The sequence below is a fragment of the Gigantopelta aegis genome, chromosome 8, assembly GCF_016097555.1.
Source record: "Gigantopelta aegis isolate Gae_Host chromosome 8, Gae_host_genome, whole genome shotgun sequence".
In the NCBI taxonomy this organism is placed as follows: Eukaryota; Metazoa; Mollusca; class Gastropoda; order Neomphalida; family Peltospiridae; genus Gigantopelta; species Gigantopelta aegis.
In genome coordinates this window covers 73,653,604-73,677,280 of record NC_054706.1, presented here as the reverse complement: position 1 = coordinate 73,677,280, position 23,677 = coordinate 73,653,604, and the positions used below count along the sequence as shown (strand labels likewise).

The 23,677-nt window shown below is 33.9% G+C and overlaps 1 protein-coding gene across 1 annotated transcript; it reads left to right on the top strand.

The window, feature by feature from the left end:
- Positions 1-1,776: 1,776 nt before the first annotated feature.
- On the top strand, positions 1,777-23,378 carry LOC121378940 (RING finger protein unkempt homolog). The gene is made up of 15 exons (XM_041507333.1): positions 1,777-1,846; positions 1,946-2,155; positions 3,294-3,574; positions 10,796-10,931; positions 11,453-11,570; positions 12,707-12,791; positions 13,176-13,324; positions 13,940-14,032; positions 15,203-15,355; positions 16,690-16,924; positions 17,315-17,613; positions 18,093-18,338; positions 20,199-20,294; positions 21,155-21,316; positions 23,190-23,378. Exons 1-15 carry the CDS (start codon positions 1,791-1,793, stop codon positions 23,358-23,360), a joined length of 2,490 nt encoding a protein of 829 aa, XP_041363267.1. The 5' UTR covers positions 1,777-1,790; the 3' UTR covers positions 23,361-23,378.
- The last annotated feature ends 299 nt before the right edge of the window (positions 23,379-23,677 follow it).

The window sequence follows — 23,677 nt, the reverse complement described above, 5'->3', positions numbered from 1 at the left end:
AGTATAAGTAACAGGAGATTTTCAAGACACGTTACTGACAGTTTTCAGATTTTCGTGTATGGACCCCAAGCACCATTTAACGACGTGACAGTGACAGATTTTATGTTATATTGAAAATCTCGTGTTACTTATATGACAAATAATATGCCTCAATTATATCCAGTGTCTGGTTTTATTTTGTAAGACACGAGTTTTCTTTTATTTAAGGACATTTACCAAACTGCTAAACTTTTTTGGCTAAGTATATATTCGGTGCAATGCGAATAGATCTGTGTGGCCATAACGATATACTAAATTATAACTGTCGAAATTAGATTCGATTTGTTTAACTGCAACACTGAAATTGTGCAGGGTAGTAATACTTTGATGTGTATCTATTTTAACTGCAATATTGAATGGCACTTGTAAATTAAATCTAATATGAGAGGTTTTCAATATGAAATATGCAAATTACTTTATATATGCGATAAATATTCCCTGGATATCAATCGTAGAGTGTACGAAAAATAGAGGAAACGCCGTGCCAAGAATCGTCCAAAGTCCACTCCTGCAGTAACCGAGTAACCATACAATAAAATAAATAGAAACTTTTAAGGTTAAGTTTTAGGGAACAACGGATGAACATGAGTGTGTGTGTGTGTGTGTGTGTGTGTGTGTGTGTGTGTGTGTGTGTGTGTGTGTTAAACAATATGTATTCTCAATTATATAATGCTGTTTTGGGATTGGCCAACAGGCAAAATGCCTAATATATCAAGGCCTCTCCCTACAATTTGAAAATGTAATTCAGGTTTAAACAAGATGACAGACCATAGTAAATTCCATGATTCCAAATCTTAAAGGCATATTCCTACGGGCAAGTTTACAAATCTATTTGCAACCCCAGGTCTACCAAGGATTATAAATAAAAGTAACCTAGCTTACTACCGAGTTGAAGAAAAGGTGGGTTATTTCTATATTCACGTGATAGTAAGTGGACAAATTTAGGGATATATATGCGGATGAACATGTTCGGATCTGACATAAAGAATATATTTAGGAAAAGTGGAATTCCATGCAGCATGGAGAAAGAGAGAGAGAGAGAGAGAGAGAGAGAGAGAGAGAGAGAGAGAGAGAGAGAGAGAGAGAGAGAGAGAGAGAGAGATTTTGGCACCTTAGACCTGGGCCTAGTCTGCCTGTGCACGAACGACTTTGCATTAATAGCAATTTGGGATCTAAAATTATATTGCGCACGTTCCCACAGACATAATAGTACATAGCACAGTCCGCTAACGAGGTTCGATCCTTTGACCCAAGCACATCAGACAAGCGCTAACAAGGGAAAAGTAAATAAAATGAAAAACAAAAAATTCCACATATTTTTTATTCGTTGCTGTTAGTCGAAATAATATTGGTGTAAAGTGCCATGCAATACTGGATTCAACAATAATCATAATGAAATAATGACTTGGATGAATTCTAGAGGTGTGGGGGGGGGGGGGGGATTCGTGAAACCGAAACTTGACTTTTTTTCTTAAATATTCATAGATACACGTCATTATAATACAATAGCGAGATTTGTGTCATTCATTACTTTATTTGATTACACAGATTGGTGTATCAGCAGATAAAACAAAGGTGTCTTAACCGAAAGAATTAGGATAATTTGTAAATAATATTAAGTCGATCAGATTTGTGAATGACTTAAATGACAGATGCCCGATGGGGAAGCCCAGTCACATGGCATAAAAGCACCAATCAAATGGTCATGCGCATTATAGATGCGCGTAAGCATGTTATTTGACAACAACAAAATGCCGTCGGAAACTACGTTACTTCCAACACAAACAGAAAAACCTCATCATTACATGTAAGTATTTTTTGCGTGTGACATACTATTTGCTGAATGTCAGTCGATTGATCACTATGGACTGATTGGTTTCCAATGGTTTCTTCTTTTTTTTTGCAGGTATTTGAAGGAGTTTCGTACCCAGCAGTGTTCCCTATTTCTGCAGCATAAATGCACACAACACCGTCCCTTTACGTGTTTCCACTGGCATTTTCTAAATCAGCGCAGACGTCGACCAGTTCGTAGGAGGGAGGGGGCTTTTAACTACAGCCCGGATATTTACTGTACGAAATATGACGAAACTACTGGAATCTGTCCCGATGGAGACGAGTAAGTGGAGTTTCTGACAGTGAAGTTTAAATTTTGGTGGGAAATTAACATGCGAAAGCGTTCCATTAATAAACTCTCATTTGTTATGTAGGGAAAGTGAGGCCAGTATGATACTATGCTATTCTCAATCCTTCTTGTTGTCAAATTATTCAGATTTTTTTGCGCAGCTCCAAATAAAAGCCAACAATCTGGGACGTAAACTTTTTGACATGATGTAAACAAACATGGCGGCCATTTTGTCTTGATCTGTTGTGTGTTTGCGAGGTTTATGCTGACAATTCTCCACTTTATTTTGTCATAGGGTGCGTATTTATTATGGAATATGATAACTGTATATGTTTATAAAATAACTGCGATCAGGAATATGAATGACAAAGGTTAGTTTCAAGTACAACTATGTTTCATTTGTGATGTCGGCATGTTTTCATTGTGTGGTTCCATCGCGAGGAAATATCGCAAGAGAAAGTAAACAAAGGAACATTTCTTTTTGCAATAGTTTCGTAAGCATTTTGGGGCTATCCCAACTAAAATAAAACCAATTTATTGTGTTTGTTTAAGAACGTTATGTCGTGTTAATACTTATTGCACAACAGTGAAAAACAAATCAGCTGTTGTAGCAGTTAAATGTAGGTCACGGCCTTGAACTTACACAATGTTGAATACACGACAACTGTCAGGTTTGTTGGCTATCAAATTAGCATTTATATATAGTTTTTATGTGGGGTTTTCTGCAAATCAAATTTCATTTTAAACCTTTTAAATAGGTATGGACATTTATTAGTTTTTATTAGAAAATATAACAAACATGTACATGTCATGTTAATAGCATATAAGTAATGATATATAAATCTTGATTAAAAATTAAGAAATGGTTGTTTAGCAGCACCTCCATCATATCTCTTAATTAACGGCTACATATGATAGAGAAAAACCCCCAATGCTAAATAGGATACTGTGTTACAGTTGAAAATAGTTGAAAATAAACTTTGCTAAATTAAAAATAACATAACTATTTAAGATCAGTTAGATTGATATTGATTTATGTTCTTGTATAGTCTGTATTTCTCTGTGTGTAATTTAACATATTTTAATTTTTTTATTATTAACTTATATTCTTTATGGTGATTATTTTTCGTAGTTGTCCATTTCTACACCGGACTGCAGGCGACACAGAAAGAAGATATCATCTACGTTACTATAAAACAGGAACCTGTGTTTACGAGACAGATTCCCGAGGACATTGTGCGAAAAATGGACCACACTGTGCATTCGCCCATGGCACCTTGGACGTGAGGCCACCGGTCTATGATATACACGAACTGCAATCAATGGACATGTTGGATAAAATTTCTATTGCTAGCTCTTCGCCTAGCAGTCTAGAAAAAGATAAAATACTAGCAGAAGATCCAAAATGGAATGGTGAGAATTATTGTGTATGGTTATTCTTTATATTATATTTTTCGTTCCAAACAGTCAAACTGGTCAACGGCGGTGGTATGTGCTTTCCTGTCTGTGACAAAGTGCATATAAAAGATCCTTTGCTGCTAATGGAAAAATGTAGTGGGTTTCCTCTGTTGACTACAAGTCATAATTACCAAATGTTTGACATCCAATAGCCAATGATTAATTAATCAGTGTGCTCTAGGGGTATCGTTAAACAAAACAAACTTTAATCTTTATATTAGTGTGAAAAATTGGTTACAATTTCATTGTCGATCGTTGGTTATAATCAGCGTCCTCCAAACTAATTATCTTTTGATTATACAATCGGTAGAGCTGGTCGGTATTGAAATTTCAGCTTAGGTGTCAGAGGGTAGGTGTCAGTATTTAGTATTTTTGGGGTGATTTACCTCAGTATTGGTACAGTATTCAGTATTGATACAATACTGATATCGAGCAGTATTTTCAGTATACTCTGCTTTAAATGCAAGCAGAAGTTAAGTCTCACCCACTAATTTCATCTAAATAAAATAAAATTCCATACACAAGGTCCTCGACTCTCTCTTGTTTTCAGCCATTTTGTGTTCCTCAGATATATTGTTAGTGCTTTGTTAATGTTAATTGTTAATGGTGTAAAACATTTTTCAACACTGGAATTTCAGTATTTTGATATTTGCTCAGTACGGTAAATCAGTAGGTAAATCAGTAGGTAAATCAGTATTGACGTGATACTGATATCGAATAGTATATACGGTATATACTGCCCAACTCTAACAATCATTTAAACTGCATACAAGATTTGTATAGGTCATGAAAATATACTGAAAAATAATGGAATTTGCAAATATAATTCTTTTGGTCTTGAAAGTCATGGATTATTTGTATTTTTGTCATGGCAGGGGTGATTCTAGGTATAAATTGTAGAGCAAAGTCACTTCTTCCTGAAACTTTGAAATGAAGAAGTTTTCAACAGGAAGGTGACATGATTTGTTTTCTTTTTAAAAGTACCAGTTATTTTTAGATGTTTCCCCATTTAAAGATCACGGGCCAAATTTACGAAGCCAGTTTATGACTTACACGATTGTAACTACGTACATGTACAATGGTTAATCACCTGCGTTTTAGCAAAACAGGTGGAGGGGAGCTTTGTCAGCACATCGCTCACCCTGGGTAAAATGGGTATGGCGCCATACCCAAATTTTGTTTCACCTTTTGGTTTTTTAAGTTCACTTTTTGACAAAATTAATGAATCTTATCATTACTGTAGGATTTTTTCAACCCTAAACTTAAACTTACCCCATTTTCTTTCTGGGGGAGGCCCCATATCCCCCATCGATTGCGGTTGCATTCCATGTCATAGCGTCATATCCAAAAATATCTTTCTGGCAGAAACACTACAAAGGCTATGATATGTACTGTCCAGTCTATGAAAAAGTACATATAAAAGATCCTTTGCTGCTAATGGAAAAATATAGTGGGATTCCTCTGAAGGCTGTACCAGAATTACAGAATGTTTGACATCCAATAGCCAATTATTCAGCTAGTGCACCACGACTGGTACATCAAAGGCCGTGGTATGTGCTATCCTGACTATGGGATGGTGCATATAAAAGATCCCTTGCTGCTAATTGAAAAAGTAGCCCATGAAGTGGCAACAGCGGGTTTCCTCTCTCAGTATTTGTGTGGTCTTTAACCATATGTCTGACGCCATGTAACCGTAAATAAAATGTGTTGAGTGCGTCATTAAATAAAAACATTTCCTTCCTTCCAATAGCCAGTTAATAAATGATTGTGGTCTAGTGTGTTTTTATTATACAAAATAATCTGTTTTCACTGCCTGACCCATAGTTTTTGATAAATGCAGGTGTTGAGCATGTACACATTATATTTTTTCTGGTTACGGTTTAAAGGCATCTAATCTGATGTATTAAGCAAATCTGACATAATTTAAATGACCACATGTTACAGCACAAATGGCAGATAAATCTATAATGAAGTCAAGGCTTTAGATAGATTACTAATTTGGAAGCTACAGGTTGTTTTGTCTATTCTGAGTACACAGGTCTTTTTAATGCATTAACATTATATGTAACTGCTAACGAGTTGTGGATATTCAGAAACACATTTAAAATTAAATTAATCTAATTAAAACTTAACATTGCAGTGGTGTTGAGATGAAATGTTTTGAGGTCAGCATATTTGTACTTAATCTGGGCATGTGTATTTTGAGCACAACATTTATCATTTTCACTTTAATGCAATCTAAATCCCTAAAAAGAGTCAAATAATTTCCTGGATTAAATTTAATTTATGAAATATAACTGGATCACAAGTTAGATACTTAAATAACTTGATGACAAGTTAGACACTTAAATAACTGGATGACAAGTTAGACACTTAAATAACTGGATGACAAGTTAGACACTTAAATAACTTGATGACAAGTTAGACACTTAAATAACTGGATGACAAGTTAGACACTTAAATAACTGGATGACAAGTTAGACACTTAAATAACTGGATGACAAGTTAGATACTCTTTGAATGTTTAGTACTTGTAAGTAATCAACATTACAAGTGCATTCCTCTTATGAAGGGAAGAGACGTAGCCCAGTTACATACTTAAATAACTGAATGACAAGTTAGATACTTAAATAACTGGATGACAAGTTAGATACTCTTTGAATGTTTAGTACTTGTAAGTAATCAACATTACAAGTGCATTCCTCTTATGAAGTGATGAGACGTAGCCCAGTTAGATACTTAAATAACTGGATGACAAGTTAGATACTTAAATAACTGGATGACAAGTTAGATACTCTTTGAATGTTTAGTACTTGTAAGTAATCAACATTACAAGTGCATTCCTCTTATGAAGTGATGAGACGTAGCCCAGTTAGATACTTAAATAACTGGATGACAAGTTAGACACTTAAATAACTTGATGACAAGTTAGACACTTAAATAACTTGATGACAAGTTAGATACTTAAATAACTGGATGACAAGTTAGATACTCTTTGAATGTTTAGTACTTGTAAGTAATCAACATTACAAGTGCATTCCTCTTATGAAGTGATGAGACGTAGCCCAGTTAGATACTTAAATAACTGGATGACAAGTTAGATACTCTTTGAATGTTTAGTACTTGTAAGTAATCAACATTACAAGTGCATTCCTCTTATGAAGGGAAGAGACGTAGCCCAGTTAGATACTTAAATAACTGGATGACAAGTTAGACACTTAAATAACTTGATGACAAGTTAGATACTTAAATAACTGGATGACAAGTTAGATACTCTTTGAATGTTTAGTACTTGTAAGTAATCAACATTACAAGTGCATTCCTCTTATGAAGTGATGAGACGTAGCCCAGTTAGATACTTAAATAACTGGATGACAAGTTAGATACTCTTTGAATGTTTAGTACTTGTAAGTAATCAACATTACAAGTGCATTCCTCTTATGAAGGGAAGAGACGTAGCCCAGTTAGATACTTAAATAACTGGATGACAAGTTAGACACTTAAATAACTTGATGACAAGTTAGATACTTAAATAACTGGATGACAAGTTAGATACTCTTTGAATGTTTAGTACTTGTAAGTAATCAACATTACAAGTGCATTCCTCTTATGAAGTGATGAGACGTAGCCCAGTTAGATACTTAAATAACTGGATGACAAGTTAGACACTTAAATAACTTGATGACAAGTTAGACACTTAAATAACTTGATGACAAGTTAGATACTTAAATAACTGGATGACAAGTTAGATACTCTTTGAATGTTTAGTACTTGTAAGTAATCAACATTACAAGTGCATTCCTCTTATGAAGTGATGAGACGTAGCCCAGTTAGATACTTAAATAACTGGATGACAAGTTAGATACTCTTTGAATGTTTAGTACTTGTAAGTAATCAACATTACAAGTGCATTCCTCTTATGAAGGGAAGAGACGTAGCCCAGTTAGATACTTAAATAACTGGATGACAAGTTAGACACTTAAATAACTTGATGACAAGTTAGATACTTAAATAACTGGATGACAAGTTAGATACTCTTTGAATGTTTAGTACTTGTAAGTAATCAACATTACAAGTGCATTCCTCTTATGAAGTGATGAGACGTAGCCCAGTTAGATACTTAAATAACTGGATGACAAGTTAGATACTCTTTGAATGTTTAGTACTTGTAAGTAATCAACATTACAAGTGCATTCCTCTTATGAAGGGAAGAGACGTAGCCCAGTTAGATACTTAAATAACTGGATGACAAGTTAGACACTTAAATAACTTGATGACAAGTTAGATACTTAAATAACTGGATGACAAGTTAGATACTCTTTGAATGTTTAGTACTTGTAAGTAATCAACATTACAAGTGCATTCCTCTTATGAAGGGATGAGACGTAGCCCAGTTAGATACTTAAATAACTGGATGACAAGTTAGACACTTAAATAACTTGATGACAAGTTCGACACTTAAATAACTTGATGACAAGTTAGATACTTAAATAACTGGATGACAAGTTAGATACTCTTTGAATGTTTAGTACTTGTAAGTAATCAACATTACAAGTGCATTCCTCTTATGAAGTGATGAGACGTAGCCCAGTTAGATACTTAAATAACTTGATGACAAGTTAGACACTTAAATAACTTGATGACAAGTTCGACACTTAAATAACTTGATGACAAGTTAGACACTTAAATAACTGGATGACAAGTTAGATACTCTTTGAATGTTTAGTACTTGTAAGTAATCAACATTACAAGTGCATTCCTCTTATGAAGGGATGAGACGTAGCCCAGTTAGATACTTAAATAACTGGATGACAAGTTAGACACTTAAATAACTGGATGACAAGTTAGATACTCTTTGAATGTTTAGTACTTGTAAGTAATCAACATTACAAGTGCATTCCTCTTATGAAGTGATGAGACGTAGCCCAGTTAGATACTTAAATAACTGGATGACAAGTTAGACACTTAAATAACTGGATGACAAGTTGGATACTTAAATAACTGGATGACAAGTTAGATACTTAAATAACTTGATGACAAGTTAGATACTTAAATAACTGGATGACAGGTTAGATACTTAAATAACTGGATGACAAGTTAGATACTTAAACAACTGGATGACAAGTTAGGCACTTAAATAACTGGATGACAAGTTAGATACTTAAATAACTTGATGACAAGTTAGACACTTAAATAACTGGATGACAAGTTAGACACTTAAATAACTGGATGACAAGTTAGATACTTAAATAACTGGATGACAAGTTAGATACTCTTTGAATGTTTAGTACTTGTAAGTAATCAACATTACAAGTGCATTCCTCTTATGAAGTGATGAGACGTAGCCCAGTTAGATACTTAAATAACTGGATGACAAGTTAGATACTTAAATAACTGGATGACAAGTTAGATACTCTTTGAATGTTTAGTACTTGTAAGTAATCAACATTACAAGTGCATTCCTCTTATGAAGTGATGAGACGTAGCCCAGTTAGATACTTAAATAACTGGATGACAAGTTAGACACTTAAATAACTTGATGACAAGTTCGACACTTAAATAACTTGATGACAAGTTAGATACTTAAATAACTGGATGACAAGTTAGATACTCTTTGAATGTTTAGTACTTGTAAGTAATCAACATTACAAGTGCATTCCTCTTATGAAGTGATGAGACGTAGCCCAGTTAGATACTTAAATAACTTGATGACAAGTTAGACACTTAAATAACTTGATGACAAGTTCGACACTTAAATAACTTGATGACAAGTTAGACACTTAAATAACTGGATGACAAGTTAGATACTTAAATAACTTGATGACAAGTTAGACACTTAAATAACTGGATGACAAGTTAGACACTTAAATAACTGGATGACAAGTTAGATACTTAAATAACTGGATGACAAGTTAGATACTCTTTGAATGTTTAGTACTTGTAAGTAATCAACATTACAAGTGCATTCCTCTTATGAAGTGATGAGACGTAGCCCAGTTAGATACTTAAATAACTGGATGACAAGTTAGATACTTAAATAACTGGATGACAAGTTAGATACTCTTTGAATGTTTAGTACTTGTAAGTAATCAACATTACAAGTGCATTCCTCTTATGAAGTGATGAGACGTAGCCCAGTTAGATACTTAAATAACTGGATGACAAGTTAGACACTTAAATAACTTGATGACAAGTTCGACACTTAAATAACTTGATGACAAGTTAGATACTTAAATAACTGGATGACAAGTTAGATACTCTTTGAATGTTTAGTACTTGTAAGTAATCAACATTACAAGTGCATTCCTCTTATGAAGTGATGAGACGTAGCCCAGTTAGATACTTAAATAACTTGATGACAAGTTAGACACTTAAATAACTTGATGACAAGTTCGACACTTAAATAACTTGATGACAAGTTAGACACTTAAATAACTGGATGACAAGTTAGATACTCTTTGAATGTTTAGTACTTGTAAGTAATCAACATTACAAGTGCATTCCTCTTATGAAGTGATGAGACGTAGCCCAGTTAGATACTTAAATAACTGGATGACAAGTTAGACACTTAAATAACTGGATGACAAGTTGGATACTTAAATAACTGGATGACAAGTTAGATACTTAAATAACTTGATGACAAGTTAGATACTTAAATAACTGGATGACAGGTTAGATACTTAAATAACTGGATGACAAGTTAGATACTTAAACAACTGGATGACAAGTTAGGCACTTAAATAACTGGATGACAAGTTAGATACTTAAACAACTTGATGACAAGTTAGACACTTAAATAACTGGATGACAAGTTAGACACTTAAATAACTGTGTTGTCCTTAATCATATGTCTGACACCATATAACCATAAAATAAAATGTGTTGAGTGCGTTGTTAAATAAAACATTTCCTTCCTTCCTCTTATGAATGTTTTTTTTTTTTAAACCTCTACTTTTAATGTTTAAAATCTATTGAACAGAAGTGATTTGACCAGTTGTGAGCGAAATGTAGTCAGTGTAGATTTTCCAATTTTAAGCTGCAGACACAAGGATCAGAAAACATATGTGCCGCATCCAGCATAGATATGCCCTTAATGTGTCATTTTTTAATAAAATAAATTATTTGCTCCAAAATTAAATTAATTTTAATGTTATGTTTCTTTGCTTTTGCTTTCAGATACAAACTATGTTCTAGCTAATTATAAAACAGAACAATGCAAACGACCTCCAAGACTTTGTCGTCAAGGTTACGCCTGTCCACAGTATCATAACTCACGAGATAGGCGGAGGAGTCCTAAAACAATCAAATATAGGTCAGTGTTGTTTTTTCTTAATGACTTGTACTACACAACAACACACAGTTATCGATAATTTTATTTTGTCAAACGTGTTTAATAATTACATTTTTGACACACTATTGTTTTATGTCATGTGTATTGCTGGTTTGAAAAATCACTACTTGATAATATAGTTCTACTTCTACTTGAATAAATCACGAAGTATTCAAAAGTATACATGTATAATGTATAATCATCTAACCAAGACATTACATCCACTACACTAGTAGGAAGGTGCCAAGGAGGGGGGGGCACACTTTTATATTTACACACTTTTACACTAGTATTATAATGCACTTGCCCCCCCACCCCCTTTCCTAAGCCAGTGCACTCCATTAAAAATCAAATCAAATTGTATTCAACCATTAAACAGTGTATTTTATTTTTTAGTCAGAAGTAATTAGCAAAGGTTTTGCACACACCCAGCACCCACCCATTGAATCTGTGCCTTTAATGTTCCATTTATAAACCTATTAAATTTTGAATATGAATTCCAGGTCGACACCGTGTCCGAATGTGAAGCATGGTGATGAATGGGGAGACCCCACGCAGTGTGAGAGTGGAGATAACTGTGCTTACTGTCACACACGAACAGAGCAGCAGTTCCACCCAGAGGTGAGGTTATCTCCCTTTGTTCATACTGCATGGAGCAAACGGATGGAAGTAGACTGATGTTTATTCAATAATAATCCATTATATTTGTTTAATCGGCGTCTGTTGGGTTTTGAGCATATGATGCTTGAGAGAATACCCCTTGTTTTTATTTTTTTAAACTTTTTTTTTTTCAGTTAACTACATGGATGTACTATTCTTTTGGATATAACAGTTCAGGGCTAGAAATGAAAAAAAAAATGTACATGCACCAGGTGCATGCTGAAATTTTTTTTACATGCACCATTAAAATTCTGCATGCAACAAAAATAAGGTAAATCCTGTTAACAATGAGGAAAATACTATTTTAATTACCTTATCTGAGGTCGAAAATGTTCAAGGCAGTTACGGTACTTTGTATTGATCACAGATCTGGCAGAGTTCAATTTGTCAGTGACGACAACAACTGTGTTATGCGCATGGATACCCCAAAGTCGGTCTCGACCACCTTCCCTAATACCGTTCACGGTTATAACTGAGATATTGCCGCCAATTTTCGCAAATATATTTCACGGAAATGACCGAAAGGGCACCATTGTTGTAAGTAGGATTATGGGATACAAAATGGATGCGCCCATAAGATAAAAGTTATTGTTTTCATGTGGCGAACAGATTACGAAATGCATACACAAAATTCAACAATTTGAGTCTGAATCTGGTAGACAACAGGATACTAGTATACGCAATACACAGTACTTGAAAAATATTAGCATGCACCGTGTGCACCCAGTTTTAAAAGTTACATGCACACGCAAAAATCAGCATGTACTAATACTGCATTTCGAAATGTAGTCAGGACCATATATGTATTTAACATGGGATGAAATAACTAATCAGCATCAAACAAAAAATATATAATATACCTTGAAGCCACATTCACCTAATATAGTACAAATTGACCTGTATTAAGCAGCCACGCGTCTCATATGGTCACTGTTTAATACTCCCTTTGATGGCTGCTTAACACAGGTTTTACTGTATGTTCAGTAGTATATGCCATGTTAGTGTCTAGAAAACATTGTGTTTGGTTTACCTGGCATGTTATTATTCATCCATTATATTCATTTTTCTGATAGTGTTTTTATGTTGAAATATTTCAGATCTACAAATCAACAAAATGTAATGACATGGTTCAAACTGGATACTGCCCTCGGGGACCATTTTGTGCTTTTGCTCATGTAGAACGTAAGAACTTACTTTCATTCTAGAATAACAATCATATTGATGTAATGTACATTTCATAAACGACTACGATTGCCAAATTACCCAGACTGTTTTTAATCAATTTAATTGTCGGTGATGAATCATTTACTATTTTCTAAAGACCCATGTTTTATGCTATTAAATCCAATTTTAAATTAAATTTATATAAGACAACTTATTGAATTACTAATATTATTTAAGGGTTCTAGTTTTTTCATCTGCAATTTCCAAGAAAAAATGTATGTAAACAAAAAATATTATTTCAGTAAGTAATATAAACCTTCTTATGGAATTAGCAAAAAACAATTAAAGGGAAATAACTAAATTTTAGAGTATTTAAAAAATATTTGATATTGTTTGTTCCAGAGGAAATGACGACCCAGCGTGATGTCACCTTGGCAGCAGATAATTCTTTAGCAGCATTCTTAACCAGTGCTTTGCCAAACAGTTGTTCTATTGATAGCAGTGTTTCTGAATGTATTTTAAAATCTGGTGATGTGGACCAAAAACTAGAGGTTAGTCAAATCCATTTTTATTAAACAGCAAAGGGAAAAAAACGTAGGTAATTTTTATATTTTGATCTCATCATCAAAGTGGTTCTTTTTTTACTTATTTTGGTGCTTATATCCAATTAAGGTTCAAGCATTATGTCCTGGGTACACATCTCAGCTATCTGGGCTGCCTGTCCAGGACAGTGGGTTAGTTGTTAGTGGTTAGTGAGAGAAAAGAGGGTGTAGTGGTCTTACAGCTACCCATTGAGTCATGAAAATGTGCTCTGGGTAGGAGACAGTACCAGGCTGCGAACCCTGTACCTACCAGTCTTATGTCTGATGGTTTAACCACGACACCACCGAGGCTGGTCTTATTGTACTGATACTTGTGTGTGTAATTTATGTTTCAGTAGCACACAGGTGATAAAAGTTTTGTGGTGGTGTTTTTGTTCAAAGCATTTGGTACGCCTCTGGTAAACTGAATGAATGTTCTCTTTTTCTTCTTCTTTTTTTTCGATGTCTGTTTGATGAACTGTTATCATAGTTTATTTTCGTGTTGCCAAATCATTTGGTTCATCAGAGTTATGTCCCATTGCTTTGACTAATAAACATTAGTTGATGGTTAAATATTAATTTCAGGAACAGAATGGGAAGTCCCCACAACATTTACTAGGAAAATTACCTAACCCTATAGGAAAAGAACGAGCTGATAGTATATCAACAAATAATTCTGTAAGTAATGTTCAACTTGGTTTCAACTTTCGTTAACTTACAGGTATATGCGGTCAGTATTCACAGTCAAGTAATGCAGTTTGCTTATAGAATCTGAATATGCATGTTTCTTTTAGTGGTGTTGAGTTTTTTCCATGTGTACCTAGAACTCTGTTGCTGTAATCTTTATAATATTACATTCACAATCATTTTAAATATCTGGAATGTTTTAAAGATTATTGAGCCTGCAACTGCCTTATACGAAGTACAAACCTGTACTACTCTTTATAATTGCTATGTTATTATATTTGTATACAACACAGTTTCTAGAGAAATAATTTAAACATAACAGTTAAGTGGAGTGTATGCTATTAAATAAAGTTATTTTGGTTGGTAAAAGTTGTTTCCCCTAGTAGAATTCTGTTAGTTATTTTGATTGGTAAAAGTTTTTTCCCCTAATAAAATTCTGTTTTGGAAATTTTCTAAATCTAGAATCTATAAAGGGTCGATTAATAATTATGTAATGCTCTGGTAATGGATAATTTTCTGTCTAGTATTTATTCTCAAAACAAATCAACATATAAAACTAAACCAAAAAAAACAGAAAATCTAATAAAATTGGTAAAATTACGTCCTTATGACAGAGAAAACAGGGTGAGGGATTATTGATAAGTTTTATATAATTTTAGAGGGGGAGTGGCCTTATGATGGGGTGTGGTGTAGGTATAAAATTCAACAGTTTGTGTTTAATAAATATGGAATTACCCCTCTTGTTTCCCCTTCTTTATATAACAGACACCAGATTAACATATAAATATTAACTGTGATTTTCTATCTGGAAACATATTACTACAATACAGTTACTTGCTGTTTTGTGTTTAATAAATATTGCATGTTTATTTTCAGTTTCACTGTGCATAGATTGTTCTTTGGATATTGGGTGATGATCAAGCCTAATATTTAAAATTTATTTATTTATTTATTAGATATTTAATATACTTTTCGTTACTGTTTTGAACATCTAAGATAATAATTATTTTTATTTGGCTTGGATATTTTCTTTTTTAAAATGTTGCAGCCAGTAATTTGCAGGATACTTGTAGTCTATTAGAAGGTAGATTTGATTGAGATAGTTTATTATTTGACTTAGCCTGCATGTTTCTCTATAGCTGCAATGTTGGCAATTTTCAGAGTATTAGTATAGAAGGCACACCAAACCATGGTTATATTCAAGAACCGATAGGGAAGCATCGTTCAGCTAGTCGATCAAGCAGTTTTGGTTCAGACCTTATGAGTCCACACAACCACTTCAAGATAACTGGCATGGACAGAGAGGAATTTCAGGTAGTAACTCAAACTCTGTTTAGTTTTTTTCATTTTGGCAATTCTTAGATCTTAAAAATGTTTGTTCTAATATGTTGTGAAATGGTTTATATACATATTGGTCATAAACAGTAGCCATTTATTATAAACATATAGAAAGGACTGAAATAGAAATAGAAATAATGTGTTCTCACCAAGGAAAAGGGATAAAAGAATGAAAAATATTGTCCATGCTACTAGCTTGATTTAATAAATCATAAGATATGTTTTTAAAAAACCCTAAAAAGAACCCAGGTTTGTGAAAAGATTATGAAAAGTCCTTAAATTTCAAGTTAATTCTTGACAAGTGCTTGAATTGTGGAATAGTGATTAAAAAGTGGATGAATTTTGTAAATAAGGATTTTATGCATAAGAAGTTGTTTAATTTTATGTTGAAGTGGTTGAATGTTTTTTCATACATCAACCTGATGTTTCAACATACTGCATTTCCTGTTTTATTATTAGTGAATGTTGATTTTTATCTCTTTATATTTGTTCTTGTATCTAAAAATAGCCCTCCATTTGTCTGCGATGACATTATTAAGAAATTTTCATACTAGCATGACTAATCATTTAACTTTTGCATGATCTTTTTAGGTGCTTTGTTGTTTAGTTTCTGTTTTTGTAATTTAAAAATTAAATGTTATGTACATTGTCTGACTTCTTTGGATTGAAAGTTTTAACTGCAGCTTTTTATCGACAAGCAAAGTTCACAGATCAACATACCAGACGTATCTAAAGTTTTCAGGTTCATTTGGAAAAACTGTCTGACCAGCAAGCCAACACTAATTTCAATCCCTGGGGGATAAAGACGTTTTCAAGTTGTCATTTCATTTTTATTTCTAAATACTATCATGTACTCTAAATCAGAAAATGGTAGTGAGCATAAAATGTTAGCAAATTTAGTGATGTCATACAGGACGCTAATATTTCATGATGCTATAATTAAAGAGACATACAACAGACTGTTCCAAAGTCCAAAAACCTTTGGTGCAATGATTTTGTCTGTGATTAACTGAAGGCACAACAGTGGTTACATGCTATTGGTTAAACCAAAATGATAGCAAACAACACTAGTTAGTTAGCATGTACCTTAGTGCAATTTTCTACTAAATTCAATAAGCTGCACAATGTCAAGATTAGTCAAAATATTATTTCAGCCCATCCTACAACGTAAGCTTATTTGGGGGTTTTAGTTTCTGGTATGGTGATTTTACTAAAGTTCCATGTCGCTAATATGTCACTTATTTGGATATTTCTAAATTTTAAGATATCTAATATTTTATGATTTTTACAGTGTTATACTTTTTTTGCAGGTCAAACTAAGACAACAAATTCAAGCAATAGATAAAGATACTTCATTAGATGTAGTGGAGAAGGCAAAGAGGAAGCAGAACCTGATACTGTTGCACAATTTAAACAATGTTGTTAGTTCACAGAGTGCCTTGCAGAACTCCATAGCTCCGCCTCTGACGCTGGCCACCAGTTCGACCATGTCTCCTCACGCACCAGCGTTCTACCCAGCGGGAGACACAGTCGAGTCTGTTATAGGTAAGCTTAGTTTTAGAGCTGGGTGCTATTGAAATTTTAGGTTTTGGTATTGGCATTTTGGGGGCGATTTATCTTGGTATCGGTACAGTATTCGGTATTGACACAATGCCGATATGGAGCAGTATGTTGTATGTATTCCGTTTACATGGTGTTACCATGATGTTAGAGACGTAAGACATTAATAAAGATTTGAATGTAGACTTTATAAGCATAGGGTTAGTTTTCACAATCACAGTGAAATCACGAAACTGAAACTCATGGTGTCACGGATAAAGCTGTTAGACACCTTCATGCCACTGATAAAATAATGTGTATGGAGTTTTCTTTCTTCATATATATATTTTAGAAAATCTTATTTGCAAAATACTTACCTGATAACCTCTGTTACAGGTCACGCTCTTGATGACCTGCATTTAGAAGATTTTGACATTGCCAGCCTCGATAAGGAGCTGGATCGGGATCGGGATCGGGATAATGACACAAACTCTATAGGCAGCTCCATAAGTACAGGGCTCTCGACGTCAGGTTGTTTCGGGACAACATCGGGACCAATTGGGATCCCCCCCAGCAGTGTGCACCAGCGAGGAAGCATGGGAAGTCTGTCTCAGTCTCCGCCATCGCCCTTCGGAAGTTTCCCGCACTCCATGTTGCCTCTGCAGGTCCAGAAGCATGATTCGACGGGAGATCAGGTGCCAACCAAAAAATATGTCAATCCTTGTTTATTATCGAAAAGGTCCCAATAACCCCTTACTTTTTATGATCCTAAAAACCTTCTTTTTTTCTTTGGATTTAATATTGTAGCTGAAGATTTGAAAAACTTTAAACATGAGATCAAATTATCAAAGGAAAATATTGATTTATTAATATATATTTTGTATGCCTAAGAAAACTATGTGGGAAATAGTATTAGTTTAAATAATATTTATTGGTTTGAATTCACTAGGAAGCAGAAGTATTTAAATTATCTGGAAAACTGGCATAAATGTTCATCTTTGCATGTGGTCTACATTTGTTAGTAGAAAATGTTGATGCTATCTTGTTATAATTTTCATAAATATTTGTGTTTGTAAATCTGGAAATGTGGTTTGTTGTGTCTGAAAACATCATAATAATTGTGATTGTCTTTGATTTGAACAAACTTGATGGTTACATTTCATTTCGTATCCAGCATCCACAGTCATCATCACCATTTCTAATTGGTCAGTTAAGTTCCTCCAAGTTTCACGGAGCATCTATAAGTGATACAAACTCTATGTCTCCCCGAAGTATTGGTCCCCAGTCCCCAATGTTCTCCTCAGCATTATCAAACAACCATGGCAGTGAGAGCGGTGAAGTCACCAAACTGAAGGATGAACTCGTCGTGACGAGGACAAAACTAGCAGAGTGGGAAGGAGTGTACAAACAGGCAAAGGGAGTAAGTCACCTTGAGTACTAATTATGTGTATTGAATGAAATTAGAAACTTTAAAAACAAGTATTTTATTGTCCCCGATCACAAACATAACAGTGTTATAAACTTAATATGTGAAAATACAGGGTTTAAATTATTTATTATTTGGACCTGTGGGTTTAAATTGTTAATTATTTGGAACCATAGGTTTTAATTGTTAATTGTTTTTCTCATGGTGTTAAATTGTTAATTATTTGGATCTGTGGGTTTAAATTGTTAATTATTTTGACCCATGGTGTTTAATTGTTAATTATTTGGATCCATGGTGTTAAATTGTTAATTATTTGGACCTGTGGGTTTAAATTGTTAATTATTTGAACCATGGTGTTAAATTGTTAATTATTTGGACCTGTGGGTTTAAATTGTTAATTATTTGGACCTGTAGGTTTAAATTGTTAATTATTTGAACACATGGTGTTTAATTGTTAATTATTTTGAGCCATGGTGTTTAATTGTTAATTATTTTGACACATGGTGTTTAATTGTTAATTATTTTGACCTGTAGCTATATCCCATTGATAGTCATAATAGTTTCACTGTATAGTGTATATTTGGTGACCAAAACCTATGCTTATAAAACTTTTAGAGTCGAGACTCAAGACTCGAAACAGAGTCTGAGGCTTTAATGCCATGCAAATTGCACGTGTGTGACGTCGTTAGAGATTAGAGTCCAGACTCAAGTTTTATAAGAACAGGCCTATTAAAGTTGGAGTGATCAAAAAACAAAATATAAATAAATAAAAATTGTTGACCAATAGAGTTTAGCAGCAGTCACTGTCTTGTCTGTTTGCAGCTAATTGTTGCATCTATTTTTTGAAAAATGAAGTTTTAAAAGTGGTATGGCATTTGCTTTCATGAAAACATTTCACTGTGTGAAAATGTTATTATTCAGTTGCTACTTAAAGGGACACACCCTAGTTACGGCTAGTTGTTAACCATTACAGCATTGTTTTTCGCTATTAAACCCATTTTTTCACAAATAAAATTGCACTTTACTTACCGTTTATTATTTAGAATATACATTTCCATTCACCTGAAGTGTTTTTTGGTAATCCTGGTTTTTGTAATACCACAAAATGCATTTTTCTTATTTCATAAAATGGCACGGGCCTCTGAGAAAAAAACGTTGAGCAGACATGGTCTAATCTATTGTTAGAGGGGATATTTCCATTTCAATGTCACAGACGTAGGTATACCACGTGACCGTTATCATTTTGGTTCGGTTTGTTTTCTCGTGCACAGTTCGCACAATCAACATCCGATTTGTTGTTGTTCATTTGTGAGATTTTTCTTCACAGTTCGTGAACATTTTCAGTAACAATAAAGTTCAGACAAGTAAGTGTCTCAATACAAAACGTTAAAACCAATAATTTTGCTAAGTCTTACGATATCTGGAGAGGGGATACAACCAGGACAGAACAGTTGGAACATGTCCAGGAGAGGTGAAAGGAACGCACCCCAAGTCTGTGAAATTTGTCGTGACGTAGGCATTGTTGTGCTTCGAGCGACATCTACCGGTGACATCAGAATACTAACTTTCAAAATTATTTCAAGCAATTGGGACATGGGGATTCCCATGGTATTTATCGATATAAAACCTGCTTTTTCACTCCATTTGATAAAAACGCTATCTAAGTGTGTTACAGGTTTGTAGATTAACCAAATTATAATTTATTTTCGCTGGATGGAACTAGGGTGTGTGGCTTTAACAACATTATCTTTGCTTAAATTTACTTTCAATCTGCAAATATTGTAATGTGTTGTGTTTATGTAGCAAAAAAACTAAAACAAATTGACTGCATTTTGTTACATATTAATTTCTCAGGCGTGTGAAGCTTGGAAGAAAGAAGCTGAAGAATCTTATAGGAAATCCAAGCTGGCTGATGAAGAGAGAATACATGCTATCAAACAGAGAGATGAGGTCAGAATTGGTTTCAATTTTGGCCTAATTATTGAGGAATAACAGTCAGATATGTAATATTATGTTAATTCCTTATACTACAGCTCCGCAAGGCTCAATGGGTAGGTGTAAACCACTTGCTCCGATCAGTGATCCATAACCGGTTCAACAAAGGCCATGGTTTGTGCTATCCTGCCTGTGGAAAGCACAAATAAAAGATCCCTTGCTACTAATCGGAAAGAGTAGCCCATGTAGTTGCCACAGTGGGTTTCCTCTCAAAATCTGTGTGGTCCTTAACCATATGTCTGACGCCATATAACCGTAAATAAAATGTGCTGAGTGCGTCGTTAAATAAACATTTCTTTCTTTCTTTATGCTACAGTGTTATACAATTAGTGGCTGTTGTAATACATCAACACACTCAAAATAAAACACATTTCTTTTCATATATAAACCTGTATTGCCATGGTCTGGTCCATAAATCAATAGCTTTTTGGTTTCGTCTTTTTCTCAAAGTATAATATTCAGTTTCTCAGTGACATTCCACAGCAAAAAGTTTATATGTTGGTTTTCATCGTGTTTGCTCTTCTGTTCCCCTCCCCTCCCCTCCCTTCCTTGTACAGTGAAACCTGTCTAAACCAAGTCACACTGGGGACCTAATATTTATCCGATTTAGACAGAATCCGGTGTTTAGAAGTTCACAATTTAGAATTAAGAAAAAATTTCAGGACTCTGAAACTAGGCTGATTTTGACTGGATTCCCTTTTGTTCAGGGTTTGGTTCAGAGAGGTATAATAATCGCTCAATTGTGTATGGACCACATTTCAAACATTTTCATTGAGTTTTCAAGAGATTTTACTAATTCCTTTTTCTTCTTATAGTCTTTAACTCAGTCACAAAGGATGAAACAGGAACTAGACTTGCTGAATGGTGGAGGCTATCTAAGAACGTTACAGCGCATAACAGATTTAGACAAACTAAACCTACAGTCACTGCGACATATACGACAAACACTGAAGCACGATCTTGACAAAATTGATGAGGTAATGTTCATGTCCTGTTCTATCGGTGCAGTGATTTATTTGGATGATTTAAAAAAAAAATTTTTTTTATAAATTACTTTACTAAGTTGGTAACTTTATTGGTGTGATTGAAAACATATTTTATTCCATAAACAATTGGGAACATGTTTGCCAAATTACTGAGCCCTCGCCTATATTTATTGACAAATTTATTGACATTCATTATTTTGTTTGCATTTGAGAAATCACTATTGGGCTATTTCTCTTTCCAGCCAGTGCACCATGACTGGTATATCAAAGGATGTGGTATGTGCTACCCTGCATATAAAAGATCCTTTGCTACGAATGAAAAATGTAGCAGGTTTTCTCTCTAAGAGTATATGTGAAAATGACCAAATGATTGACATCCGATGATTAATAAATCAATGTGCTCTAGTGGTGTCATTAAACAAAATAAACTTTGAGAAATCATAAATAAAAAAGGACTCTTTTAAAAGATATCCTGACAGAAAGCATTTTACCGGTATGTATATATAATTATATTTACTATATATATGTGTACCGTATATTGCCGTGTATTAGCCGACTTTTGAAGTCTAGAAACACTTTCCAAAAGAAGAGAGTCGGCTTATACACAGAGGCAACAAATTGGAGTATAAAATTCTGATCGAAAATATGCCCGACCGCGACTTATAAATTGTGATCAGACCCTTAGCCTTTCACAGATTATGTAACAATAATTTGTGCACAGTATAAATAAAACACCCCATCATGCAATATTATGCAGTTTTTTGTTCTTGAATGCATTATAAGTTTAATGAATAATAATAAAAAATTACTTGTTTTATTGTCATTTCAATGGTAAAAACGTATTCTTTCCAACTGTCCGCCATCTTTGTTTGACCTGTGCTGGGACCAGTCTTTCGTATAGCAAATTTAAGATACAAAACAGTGTTTTTTCTTCAAATAAGTATTATATTTCTAATATTATTGTTTTGTTGGGAGGGTGCATTAAACTGTAAAGTGATGCCATAAATAAATTAAACTCATTATTAACATTACCGACTGAAAAAACATAACATGAATTTCAGGACGATAATTACTCCCACTATTGTCACATTACCATACCATATACAGTGAACGGCTGCAGTCACGGACCGCATGATCTTTTGTTTCTGTGTGTATGTGTGTGTGGTGGGGGGTTAAACATGCCTCAATGATTTTACATTTTGCTGTCCAGTGAATAAATTAATTACTTGCGTGCAGTGATATGTTGTTACAGCTTGAATTATTTATTTTTCTGTTATGCTTTATCAGTTCTAAATTATTTTTCACGACATGGTAGATGTTAGCATTGCTGCATTGATTGCAATCGCAATTACCGTTTTTGTAATAATTAAAGGGAAAACAAATATAATGAACAAGAAAAGCACAAGTCTATTTGTTGACAATATTATTGAAATCGATACAACTTTACAAAAGATGACTTCGGCGTATACACAAGGCTGATGATTTTGTACTAGATATTTAGGGTCAAATTAAGAGGTCGGCTTATCCAAGGATTCGGCTAATACACGGCAATATATGGTATATGCTTTTGTGGAATTATTTTCTACTTCTCCAATAGCCAATAAGATAAAAAATCAATTTGCTCTAGTGGCATCGTTAAATAAAACAAACTACTTTTTTTTTTTTTTTTCTACCTGTGTCAAGCTCCTGAGTTTTAAGACTTTTAAACTTGTATTCTTCATTTGTGTTATTACCTTGATAAAATATTCCATCTAAGAAAACATCATCTCTGAATTATTTTTATAAAAGAAAAAAAGTATTGTACATACTGTTGTTATCCCTTTGATTTCCAATCTTATATATTGTTGATTTTCTTTACTTTCAGGTTATATACCAACAGACATCAAACAAGTGTTTAGTATGCCAAGATAGGAAACGGACAGTGTCCACATTACCGTGTAGTCACAGAGTGCTCTGTAACGTGTGTGCTGCCCAAACAAGAGACTGTCCCTTCTGTCACATAGCTATCCAAACAACATCTGTGAACTTCGCGTAACGATTACAGCTCTTAGAACACCTACTTAAGCAAGTTTTAGTTATTTATATATTATGTACATACAGTGTACACTTTGTCTCATCTTACGTCAACTTATCTAGCAATTTTTTTCCCTTTCAGATAAGCTATTTTTGACTTTAATAAGAAACAAATGTATTTTTTGTACAATTGTGTACAATTTGATTTTTTTTCAGCTTAACCTGACTGCTCACAAAGGGCATTTCCTGACAATTTCAGTAGACCAGTCTTTTGAAATATATGGACCAGGGGCCTAATTCACTAAACTCTCACAACTTTGCGATCTCGCAGTGCAATGC